General features: G+C 39.4%; 1 protein-coding gene across 5 annotated transcripts in view; it reads right to left on the bottom strand.

The window, feature by feature from the left end:
• CBFB (core-binding factor subunit beta) overlaps positions 1 to 12218 on the bottom strand; it is a 42564-nt gene that overhangs the window by 8533 nt on the left and 21813 nt on the right. For 2 of the 5 annotated variants that reach the window (XM_040570941.1, XM_040570946.1), the window contains 2 exons: positions 11595 to 11711; positions 5915 to 6041 (listed from right to left, as the gene is read on the bottom strand). In XM_040570941.1, coding sequence (XP_040426875.1) covers positions 5915 to 6041; positions 11595 to 11711 — 244 coding nt within the window. Of the gene's footprint in view, positions 1 to 1223; positions 2471 to 5914; positions 6042 to 11594; positions 11712 to 12218 lie in introns of those variants that run through there. The other 3 variants (XM_040570940.1, XM_040570943.1, XM_040570942.1) reach the window with 2 other exon arrangements.

The raw sequence follows: 12218 nt of genomic DNA, 5'->3' as shown, positions 1-12218 counted from the left end.
CTTTGTTTAAAATCTATGACGATGCTACTGATTTTAGTACTCCATACTGGTAACTGGACTGAAAAAAGCACATGAACAGAGTAAGCTCTTAAGAGCTGCAAGTACAGCCTAGTTAAATTTTAACTTTTGTTTGAAAACTTGAAAAAAGCTTAAAATGCTTCCTTTTAGAAAGTACTGTTTGAAGGCTGGTGTAAAGGTTATAAATTTATAATTAATATTGATTGCCTCCAGACAGTATTCCTCTGTTGCTCAGCCCCTTTCTAACCTTCATTGACTGAAGGAAGATGCTTATATTACACTATTCCCTGATTTGCAAAATTGATCTCCTCTGTACTATATCCAGCATTGATTCTGTAGAGCACAAATTGTTTTTTCCAATATATGCATTCCCTAGCACTTTTGCAGAAATCTCAGCTGTTTAGAAGTTCTTGAGAAACGATCTAGTCATAACATTACCATCCTACTGGTACTGCATGCACATCACAGGACCCTTTCAGACAACGTATATTCTCACACACACTTTAATGCCTTTTTTCCCCTCAGTTGTGCTGCATACATCTTGAATATCAACAAAATTTTCTCTACATACACACACACATACATACGCACACGCATACACCAAGTCTGCACTACCCACTGTTACCCAGTAACAGTATGGGTTGCTTTCACATCCAAAAAGTTTTCTTAAAGTTTAGACTAGATGACATAATTTTATGTCATTTTGGAGAGTACACAATTAGTAGTAATTAAGTTCATTCCAGATTAATTTTTGAGGAAAAAAGCTCAAGTCAGAGTTTGATGAGGAACAAATAGGAAAAAAGAAAACTGACTGGAATACTGTATTTTCTACTGAAGCAAGTTGTACCCTAACAAAATACCTATAATTAGGGCATTTGTTTACACTGGTAGTTTCATCTTGCTGCTTTTCCTTTAAGCAGGGAGAATAACTTCACTGCCTAGAAGCTTGGACAACAATGAGGCCTACTACTAGATTTTGTTTCAATTGTGAACTGTTTGCTTTAAAAAATGTGGTGCTTTGTATTGAGAGGGATTTCTAGTGGAAGAAACAACAAAAAGTTTCAAAACATTTTTTTCCCCCAGCAAAACGTGAAGGTTTTTTAAATGAGAATTTCATGCAGTTTCCTAAAATGGTTCTGCTTCGCCATTAATGTTATTTATATTTAGCACAAGACCACAAACAGACAAATTGCTAGACTACGCTGTTTCAGGGAAGAGCAGATCACTCTGCCTCTCTACTTGCATTATTGGTAAAACAAAAAGCATGGCAGTAAGATGGGAAACGAACACAAACTAGAAAAATATTATTACATTTCAAAAATGCCTGTTGAACAAGTTATATCGGAAAACTGACAACAGATCCAACCCACCCCCAAATAAAACAAGCTGTAGAACACATTTGGCTAAGCAGAAGAGAAAGAGTAGGGCACACTGCGCACTCAAATAACTTTTTGTTTCTGTTTTAAAGCTATCGTTTGCCCTACCTAAACAGTCATAAGAAGCACCTGAAAATATAACAACAGACAGGATACCCTCTACTCTTTATTCATTGCTGAAAATCCATGGCTTGATACTTTTTCTTGATACTTTTTGCTCCAGCTGGCAGGAGGCACCTGCCGGCTGCTCCTCCTGGACTGACCACAGGCTGTTACTTTCAAGGTATCCCAGCTTCACCAAATGAGGGCTGTTTAAATCTCTCAAAGTCATTCTGAACACATTTTGCTTCATGTTACTATGGTCAGAATGCTGAATAAAAAGCAAAAAGTTTTTACTGGAAAACTCGAGCATTTCTAGACAGCAACCTCACGGTAATTTCCAGCAAGCATTTCTTATCGTGACGCTGCACTCTGGTCATTCATACCGAAACCACACCAAACAGAAGGGAACACTGGTATTGTCTCTCTTGTCCGAGAAAAAGGGATAAAGAGATGATGAAAATCATCATCTGCCTCGCTGCCATCCCTGCTGTCTCTTCAGTCTCTTCTGTTTGCTTCCCTCTGCCAAACAGGGTACAAGTATTTCAAGTTCGTATACCTGATTAATGGCATCAGTTCCCGAATACAGGGCTAAAGGATGGCCTTGGACCAAGTTCACCATGGTGTGGTGCTTGCTTATGGAGAGAGAACGTGGCCTTCAGCTGGTGTGAAGTCACTGAACAGCGTGAGTTTGCCAAGTAGCTCGGTGCTCCCAAGCTTATGAAACTTCAGACATTTATTTCTTACAGTAGGCTTTACCTGGGGATAAGGTCTTCTTCCTTCATGTGTATTATTAAATCCTTACTGTCTCAGCATGCTAACATTTTTGTAAAGAGTGAAAGTCATTAGAATATATTATTAATTTTGAAGGCAGTAATTAAAAACACTCTCTGACTTCAGAAGCATCTTTGAAACAAAGGAGTTCTGAATGCAGTGAGGCAGGATTTGTGGTATCCGATGTGACCAACCTATATAAGCTGACAAAAACCAAAACCATCTCAGATTCAGAACTGAAACATGTCGCAAGTATAACAGGACACATTTCAACTCATTTTTAACACATTTTACTTAAAGCCTTAAAGCAAAATTCCTAAATCCATTCACACCCAAGAGTGATACATCCTACTTACACTAGGATGAATGCTATAACTGGACCAAAATATGATTTTTGGAAAAAAAAATCAAGCATAACCTAGCAGCCACTACTAATTCTGTCCTCAAATGCAAAGGATACATTCATTAAAATAAGGATCTGTTGTACTGAAGTCATCAACAGAAGGTACAGTATTTGCTGAAAGGAGTGCAAACTTTCTTCTGTTGGCCTCACAGCACTATGGAGATTTTTTTTCCTTTTTTAAATAGAGAGGACACTTAGGAATGATTAATATTCTAATTTTCATTATTGTAACTGCACTTGCTATTTTTCCCCTTCAAAGTATAACCATACAAATCTCCAACTGCCCCACACAAATGTTTTAAACTGTTCAGGAACTTTCGCTGGGATTGCTCCTAGTCAATAATATACCACTTTGCTTTAAAAGTCTACAGACAGACTTCAGATAGGGAGTCTTTTCTACACAGAAAGCTGTATAAATAAAGAATTGAGTCTGATCGTTTTCATATGCTGCCAGGCTTTGGACGGATGAATGTTTCCAAAGAGCTGGCGCCTCTGTTTTGGGTAGGAGTGGGTGGAATACTGCAGGATTCTCCTTCCCTCCCCCACTGCAGCAGAATCTGGTCTCTATTAAAGCATTTCAGCTCTAATTCTACAGTCAAAAATCTGCTTTTATACAGACAGTGTCGCAATTCCTCAAGCAATCCCTAATGCTGATGCAATCGTGGTCCAAGTCTGGCAATTCCAAGTTTCACTGTCCATGCCATGCTTAGCAGGAAAAAAAATCTGAAATTTTAGTAATGATGAGATGTGCAGATAACATCAAAAAGTCTATGCTGTGGGGAACTCCATCTGTATGTAGTGTAACAAAAATGCACTCATAATACTTAGAACTACCTTTTCTAACTGCCCTCTAAAAATCTTCAAGTACCATCTCTGTAGTGCAACCAAAGACACACTCTGAACTACTGAAATTACACAAACAGTCCACAATACAGTTTGGACTAACGTTTTGTAACTGTCAAACCATACTTCTGAGCTGACCAAGACTGTAAGCACTGGAAAATTCAGAGGCCATAAATACAACAAACACAGCAACGTGCATTTTTTCATTCTGCTTACAAGCTGCATTAGAATACAACTGCAAAAAAGTCACCCAAACAATGATTTGGAAACCTGATTCCTCCTGAGGAATGCATTATTGCAAGTTTATTCCCCAGCCCCCAGATCCCAATTTTTATGCAGTTTTGACACCCAGAGTGAAAAACCTTATCTGTAAACATTCTAGGTGTGTAGCCAGGAAGTCTTCCCCCAAATATACAAATAAGAAAATGTAAATATAAGAGTCAGACCTACAAGTAACTGAAGAAAGATTGCTTGGTTAAACATATTAAACATGCACAGTAAAATAACAAAATAAAACACATAACAAAATGTATTGCAATTAATAAAAAAATCTCTATTTGGTATCAAATAAATTTGAAGTCAATTTGGCAATTCATTTTTATTCTGCTTAAGCACATTTCAAATCATTTATTTTTCCTTTTCTTCCTTTTTGTAGGTGATCCATGCCAGGGCTTCAGAGATGGACAACGGTTGTTCTTGTTTTAATAGAAAATGGGTACTGGAAGCTAATAACATCATTGAGTAACAACTGTCTGCTACGTTATTAAAAGCAAGAGCATTTTCAGAAGTTATTGAGTCCAGTTCCTGCAGACGGCCAGGGTTGTTGGTTTTTTGTACCTCAGTGTCACAAGCTTTGATGTCTGTTGTGAAGCCCCAGATGCTTGGTATTACCTCAATCTCACTGCCAACTGAAAGTTTCTATGCATCTTAGCTGCAAATAAGGGGTTTCTACACTTGGAGGAAAGAACAAGTCCCACAGAACTGCAAAAAAGTTATTCTAGGAAGCCTTTTGATATTTTAAAGCTTCAGCATTCAGCAAGCAGAGTAACAGGAATAGGTAAGAAGGGCATGGTAGAGGAAAATGAATCAAGCAAAACTTGACATATAAATTACGGTCAAAGATGTAAAGCTGGTCTTAAAGTTCCTACTGTGTTGTTAAAATTAAGACAGGCTGCCTAAGATCTGCATGAAGAGCTTTAAGATTAACTTCCTTCTGAACTCGACTTACAAGCAGGTTCCAGCTACGATGTGACTGGAGACAAAATGATCCAGGTAGTCTTGCTTTTAAAGCTTCTCTACCACCGGATCCTTGTAAAAGGCAAGGATTTTAGTTTTGCAACAGCTGACATCTGACCTAGCCACATCAGCATTTGCAAAAGAACACTGGCCACCTCTTCAAAGTGATGGTTATTCTTCTGTGCATCTCTCTTCCCTCTCATTGTCACGCTCAATGCCTTCCATTCTCAGTTGGAAGGAAGGAAAGCCTGCCCAACCACCTCAATTATCAGTGAAGATGCCAGAAGAAAAGCAGTTCAGCAGTATAACAACAACAAAGCTTTCTAAAACCCTGAGGAACAGCAGATTGGTCATGTTTGATTAAGGTCAGACCATACTGATAAAGCAGGGAGTAAGAAGGAAAGTTAGCAAAGGAAATAAATTCAAACTCCTTCTGTCTTATCCTATCCTCTACTTGACTGACAGGCTGCCTTAACTTGCCTTGGAAGCTCTCCTTATGTACTACTCATCCTCTTCCAGCTCCTGCCTTACTGACATCTTAGAGCAGCTGGTTTCCATTCCTGTTTCTGGCTCCTCTTCTCTAGATCCTAGTAATTTCTGCTCTCATTGAGGGGAAAAAAAGACTGCAGGCCCCTAAAGAAGCAAAGCACAAGGTAGTGGGAACTATACCACTGAAAGGAAGGAAAGCAGTAAGACCCCCCACCAGTAAGAACAAAGTGAGAGGAAACTAGAGTTTGACTGATATCTGATTAAGTTAATTGGTCATGTTTTCCGCAACATGGAACTGCCAGCTAGCTACAAAGTTATCTGCCAGCAGCTCCCCAAGCCTTTTCTGCACCCATAGGAAATGCATGGGAGGCAAATGATGCCTGTATCTGCCATCAAAGCATCCTTTGACAGAGAGATGGCAGCTCTGTGAACAAGTATAGCCTCACAGCTTAAGTACCCACCAAAAAAAAAAATACACCACAGATCATCTACAGAAAGGAATGTTAGAAATTGTAGATTTCTCGTCAACTTTGAACGTTTGGAACTCCTTCTTAGGCGAGTTTAAAGCAACACATTTTGCGATTTTTACACGACAAAAACTGAACAACAAAATCCACAACATTGTACACACAGACAAATCAATGCAAACAATCTAAAGTTTTGGGAAAGTACTAACCAGTTACTGACAGCAGCTGTGAAACCCTCACCTCCATTTCCTCCCGATGAGACCTGTCTCTATCCTCGAATTCACGAGTTCTTCTCCGAGCTTCTTCAAAGGCTTGCTGTGCCAATGCATCCTCCTGCTACCAAAACAGATGACACAGAGTGACACAAAAAACAACCCTAACTTCCACCGGACTACATTTTGTTTGAATATTGGGAATCATTTGACAGCAGCCAAGACTAGTGTCCCCTACAGAACCTGCTAGAACACAGATGAGTTCAGGAATTGCTCACATAGGTTAATGAATTACTACCTACCTTCATCGCTATAGCAGATGTAACCAAAGCTGCAACACAGCTACTACTTAAATGCATTTTCAAAGGAGAACTGCTTTTCAACAGTAGTTTAAAATGCTGTTTAATCATCTGAAAGCTAGAAATTCTCAGAAGTTATATGAAAGAGGCAATACATTTTATCCTCCTTATAAAAGTCATTTTGAAGACAGCATTCACGGGTATATTGAGACAGTTCACTGGCATCATGACATACATAATGGCAATTTAATTATCTTCCTTTGAAAAAAAGAAAAAGGCATTACACAAGTTACAGACCAATTTAATCTTTCATTTTATCGAAAGCTGCTGAAGGTGTGCCAGTACAAACATACTTCATAATCCTTACATAGCATTTAAATTGTTCAGGTTTAGCTGCAAAATGCAAAGCAGAAGTTATTCTTTCACTAATTTGTACGTATGCACATACAACACAGAGGAAGCCTACAGCAACCCTATTGTTTATTTTTAACAGTGGCTTATGCATGGGAATATGTTTAATTAATGCTCAAAGGATCAACAAAACAGTAAGTGATAAACTGTATTGTCTTTCCTCCCTCATAACTTTTCACCTATAATTAGTGCTAACTCTGCTTATCACTCCCACATACACGCAAATGTTATTTTCAAGTCTACAATTCTCTTCAAAAAAAAGAAAAACCCTAACCTTGACTGCGAGAGGACAAAAACATTGTGAGAACTCAAAGTTTTGGTACGCCAAGGGATTAAGTGCATAATTTTTTTAATTTCAGATAAAACATCTCTAGTCTGAGAGAATGTTAAATTGCTTTTTTTGCCAACGGCACAATCATGTACCCTGAAGCTACTTTGTGAAGTGATGTGAATGAGTGCCCCTCGTGGCCTAACACAGTTAAATACAAACAGCTGTCAGTCAATAACTGCACAGCCAGCTCCCCAGAAAGCTATGCTGAAAGGCAACATTTAAAGCTGCCCATAAGGTAGGTTTGACACTACTATTTTTAAAAGTAGAATTCAGTCCTTTATAGCTATATCTTAATGCTTATGCAACATGTAACAACCAATGTCAGACAGCAGAAAGTTTGCTCTTAATGACACAGAAGGATAGAGATAAAATAGGTAGGTTTGTGTCTCTGATGCCTGCAGAAAAGTTGCCTTGTTTCTAATTTACAAAGCTACATAAAATGTCATTAGTACTTTTTTTTGGGGGGTGGAGAGGTAGATTTAAATACAAAAGGATTTCTCTGTACAAGATTTCTACATTTTTACCATCATTTGAAGCGTAATAAGAAGCTAACACAGCCTCAGCCAGGATATTTTTAAAAAATGTTCGTAACCAAAAAAATACTAAGTTAGAATTTCAGAGAAGAATCAGCGTGTTACTGTGTTGACAACTGAAAAACTGGTTTACTAAAGTCTAAGAAAGGGGAAGAAGTTACATTCTGATACTTCACCATTAAGTAAAAAAAAAAAAAAGATCCGCTCTGGTCTTTGTGATGTGTTATGAGAGAAGTTAAATGTGTCAGAATCTCGTACAACATGAGTTTAACAACCCTTTTTCAAATGTCACCCAAATCTAGTAACTACAGCCTAGCAAATTTTGCAGTATGAAGCCTATAAATACTAGTTTTATTCAGTAAAAATGCTCCTGCTATGAATCTACTAATAAAATGAATATGCAAGCATGAACCATATCAATGTGAGAACAGAGCAAAACAGCCCCAAATCAGAAAAAAAATAAACTCAAGAGACTTACCCATATCCCCACCTACCAATCACCAGAGTCCAGTAGGAAAAGCCTTTCTAAGGACAATAATTTATAACTACAGAAACTACATAGCAAGAATGTGGTATTACGGAAGAGATACAAAAGTACTGAGGATGTAAACAGTCTTTTAGTGAGGCTCCAGACAAATAGCAAATTCAGGAAAGTTTCAGACCCAGGTGGGGAAGATACCCAAGCACCTATGTGGAGCTTTATGCGCATTAGCCCACTGAAGCCTCAAAAAGCAGCTGTGAATCAGGGCCTCCAGTAACAAAAGGTAAGGTTGCTTAGCAGGAATACATGAATGGATTAAATAGAAAGAGCACTAGCTTAAAAGTTTCAACTGAAGTACTTTATTATGCATGCAGCTTTCCTTCCTGAGGTATTTTTTGACCTGCTGAAGGATAGCATCATTTCAAAACTGTGGCAGCAAGGAAAAATTGTAGCTGATCCAGTATTGGTTATTAAGTAGTGCTAAGAGACAGGAAAATGCAAGAGCATTAGATTTGTGTAAGGCAAGCTTACCCAAAAACGGCAGGGGTGGGGGGTGGGGGCAATGAACACTGGTAGGACCTCACATGACAAAACAACAGGCACCACAGATACTATGCCACGTATCACGAAGCACTTGAACCAGTTCTGACACCACTGTTATTTTGGGATCAACGTCAACAGTTAGATCAATTGCCACTAGCAGTATTAAAACAGTTCTAGGAGAGGAAGCAAATGGCAGATACAGGAAAAGGGAAACTAAAGCATGTAAAAGATTGTTAGCATTGCAAACCTTGGGGAAACGTGTAGGAAAACAATTGAAGTTTTTACATCTTTTACATTTTCAGTATTTTTTTCCCCTCTAACTTGCACTTAACATAACCTTAACTAGTTATGCTAAGAACCACTTAACTGCTAACTGCTAAGAAGTACGAATTGAAAATAGATTACACACTTGTAACTGAGTGAAAGTGTATCTCTGCAGATACCCTGTGCAATACCTCCAGCTCAGCACCCTGAACTTGAAACACAAGAAAGCACTGCCATCTGAGAGTGTGCATGCTTTTTTTTGGTGAGGGAATGTAAAAAAATAAATAAATCATATGCTCAGTGCACAAATACTCTCTGAAGACAACAATACGGAATTCTTAAGTGTAGTTGAAACCAAGCATGCATGTCAGGGAACTAAAATAATCGAAGAGCATGCAAAAACATGTCATGAAATTAGATGAGAAGCACTCAACCCGCAGGTCACTTGACCACCCTTTCTTGCTGGAAGGGTGCCCACATTTTTCAGGAGCTATCCAGTTCTGGAAAAGGGTGACGCTACCTCCTCCTGAACACACGTCCCTGTCGGTCTGCTCTCAGTTCTGACATGACAGGCACAGACCAAGAAACGTGGGATTTTTCTTGCACAATCCTCAGGGGTCCACATCTGACCTTGCTGTGTAAGCCATACAATCAAAAGGAGTTCTAACCCGTACAGCCTATAGCAGGTACTCTCTTTTTAAAGAAAACACTGCTGCAACAGAAACGTAGCTATCTCAAATGCTGACACCCAGCCTTGGAAGAAGCGAGTGCCATCGCTAATAGCAGCACTCAAGGGAAAGCTTGGTTCTGCAGCTTCTCCCCCAGATTAACAAGAGGTAGCATGCTAATCTGAGAACAGTCCTACCATCTACTCTAGACATCCTGAAGAAAGCACCCAGGGCTGTGACTATTTGAAAGACATGGTTTTGACACAAAGTACTTGCATTTAAGCCAGGGCACAGTCACAGTAACATGATCTCACTAATGCGTTAATTGGTTTCTGAAGTCTGGGAGAGGCAAGGCACCGCAAAGCTTGCGACTACACATCTCCACATAAAATCTGATTTACATACTTCTAACTCTTGAACGGAAACTAATTAATTAATATGGCCTCCAGTTCTGCACATCTGGAATAGAGGAGCCCTCCTTGCATTTAATTGGAATTACAGGGTCCCTATTTATTAAGTAGTGACCAACTGTGGCTTCAGAACGACTAAAAGGGAAGCCCTGAGGACAGCTGAGAATGAGATGCACACAGCAGAAACAGAAAATACATCCTTATTTAAAGCAGCTCCAGTGCACAACTGCCAGAAGCAGCCCCGGGAGAGCTACAAACCCCAAAAAGAAACAACAAAAGCACAGTCGGTCAGAAGCATTTTGACATCACCCAGGTTCATGTCAAAATCATTATTCTAAGGATAATTCGACTGGAGTCATGAGTGAGCGTATCATACACACATATCTTTGCCTGGATTATTCCCTTCACAGAGAAAAGGCTACAGCTGACAGCTGCAATAAACGTGGTGCAGCTCGCCAGGAGAGGACCTGTAAAGTGAAGTGAAGACCTGACATCCACACTGTGCTCACTGTAAAAGGTTTTGCTTTGGACTTTACTACCTAGGCTGACCCATTAGAGGTCAAAGTGCATGAGATGTGGTCCTGAAGGATGTCCTTCTGTTCAGTTCCATCCAGAACAAATCCAAATCATGCTCCCAAACTCTTCTGCCATGTGAACTAATGCTTGCAAGTGAAAATACTAAGACTACTTCAAGTGCAGATGTTTCTGCAATTATTTACCTTAAAATTTTTATTATGTAAATGTATTCCCATGGATCAGAATGAAAGGGGATGTGCGCACAAAGAGGAACTAAAGGTAATTTGTACTTAGAAGCACTTTAAACCATGCTTTTGTGTAATTCTAACACTTCTAAACTCTCAAACTACAAAGCGAACTACTGAGTTCACCATAAACTACAGATTCTAAGTCACAAGCCTGGTAACTGATGTTGTATCCAACTTACTGTCAAGTGCAAAGACAGGTTGAGGTATATCATGATCTTTGTGGAAGGCCACACAAAATGGAGCAGCAGCTTTTAATATCAGTTAAGTAACTTTGTTACCAAGGTTCATTTAAAAAGCAAATGATGTCTGTCTTAAGTCTGCATAAATTAAGGATTCCTACAGCTATGCAAGTGAAGCTTTTATATGTTATATAGACTTAAAAAGTTATTTCCTCTGTTTGCTTTCTTCTTGTGCATGTCCAAAGATTCAGCTGCTAAAAGTCACTTCAGTGGTAGGAAACAGGTTTCTCAAAAGCTGCCATACCTTAAAGCAGCTTCCCACTGTTACAGAGAGCAGATGAAAAAGCTCTATTCATCCCTGCCCCACTCGTTCCGAGTCCCTGTTCTCGTCTCCTGACAACAACACCATGTAATAAAACAAAAAAAGCTACTTCAGAAAAAAAAAAATAATGAACTGGAAAAGACTTGCCAGTGAAATTGCTTCAAGTTACAGTAATAGCTTTCCCAATAGTTTAAGATTTACTACTCTGTAGCATAGTAATAGCGCTAAGCCACTCCACAAAGCTGTAAGCTACAGCTGTAAGATTCCTGCCCCTAATGTTTTACTCTAATTAAAACACTGGTTTAGCTACAACCACATTTCTGAACTTCTGTACTGTGAATATTCCTTGGAATTGTACTCAAAGAGAAGGCAGAAAGCAAGCAAATTACCACGTGTGACTGCTACCTGACTGCGTGTTGTCTTCCAGGAGAAGAAGTGTCTGAGGCAGAGCAGCCCGGGCGTGCTGTCTTACCTGTGCTCTCTCTTCGTCAAATTCCAGGCAGCCCATACCATCCAGTCTCTGTAAGTCTATCCAGCCTTTCCAGATTACACAGACACCATTGAGAATCATAGGTGCCTTCAAGTACACCTGAAATAAAAGCGAAGCACACGCTGTAAGTTTGAAGGCATTAAACACATGCCTGCACAATGAAGATAGCGATGCGGGAAGCTTCTATATGCGTTCTTAGAAGAACACCCAGGCCAGCTGGTAACATGAGACTCCACTTAACAGCTTCTCCTGCCTCCTTTCCAAGAACTCGTTTTAATCAAGCGAATGCTGTAACTTTTGCCTGCTGTACTCGATGGAATAAATTTGAGCCGTGTTCTCATTTTATAAACTGGCGTGCACAAGGATTTGGTTAGAACTCTATTACCACTTTCAGTTAAAGTAACTGTTTTTCTTGTCAGCTTACCATTGCATCACGGGGAAAGTGGCATGCTGCCAGACTGGAAGATCCTTCACAGAGCATTTAAATGGTTAAATTAACATTTCCCTCCTCCCCAAAAGCACTGCATTTTACCCTGTGAGTTCTTTCAACAAAGAACAAGCACCAGTTTCAGTCCTCCTCAATTCACAAACCAGAACGTAGCAAAA

This window comes from Cygnus olor, chromosome 12 (genome assembly GCF_009769625.2).
Source record: "Cygnus olor isolate bCygOlo1 chromosome 12, bCygOlo1.pri.v2, whole genome shotgun sequence".
Taxonomy (NCBI): domain Eukaryota; kingdom Metazoa; phylum Chordata; class Aves; order Anseriformes; family Anatidae; genus Cygnus; species Cygnus olor.
Note: the sequence above shows the minus strand (reverse complement) of the source record. Positions and strands in the feature narration are given on the sequence as shown.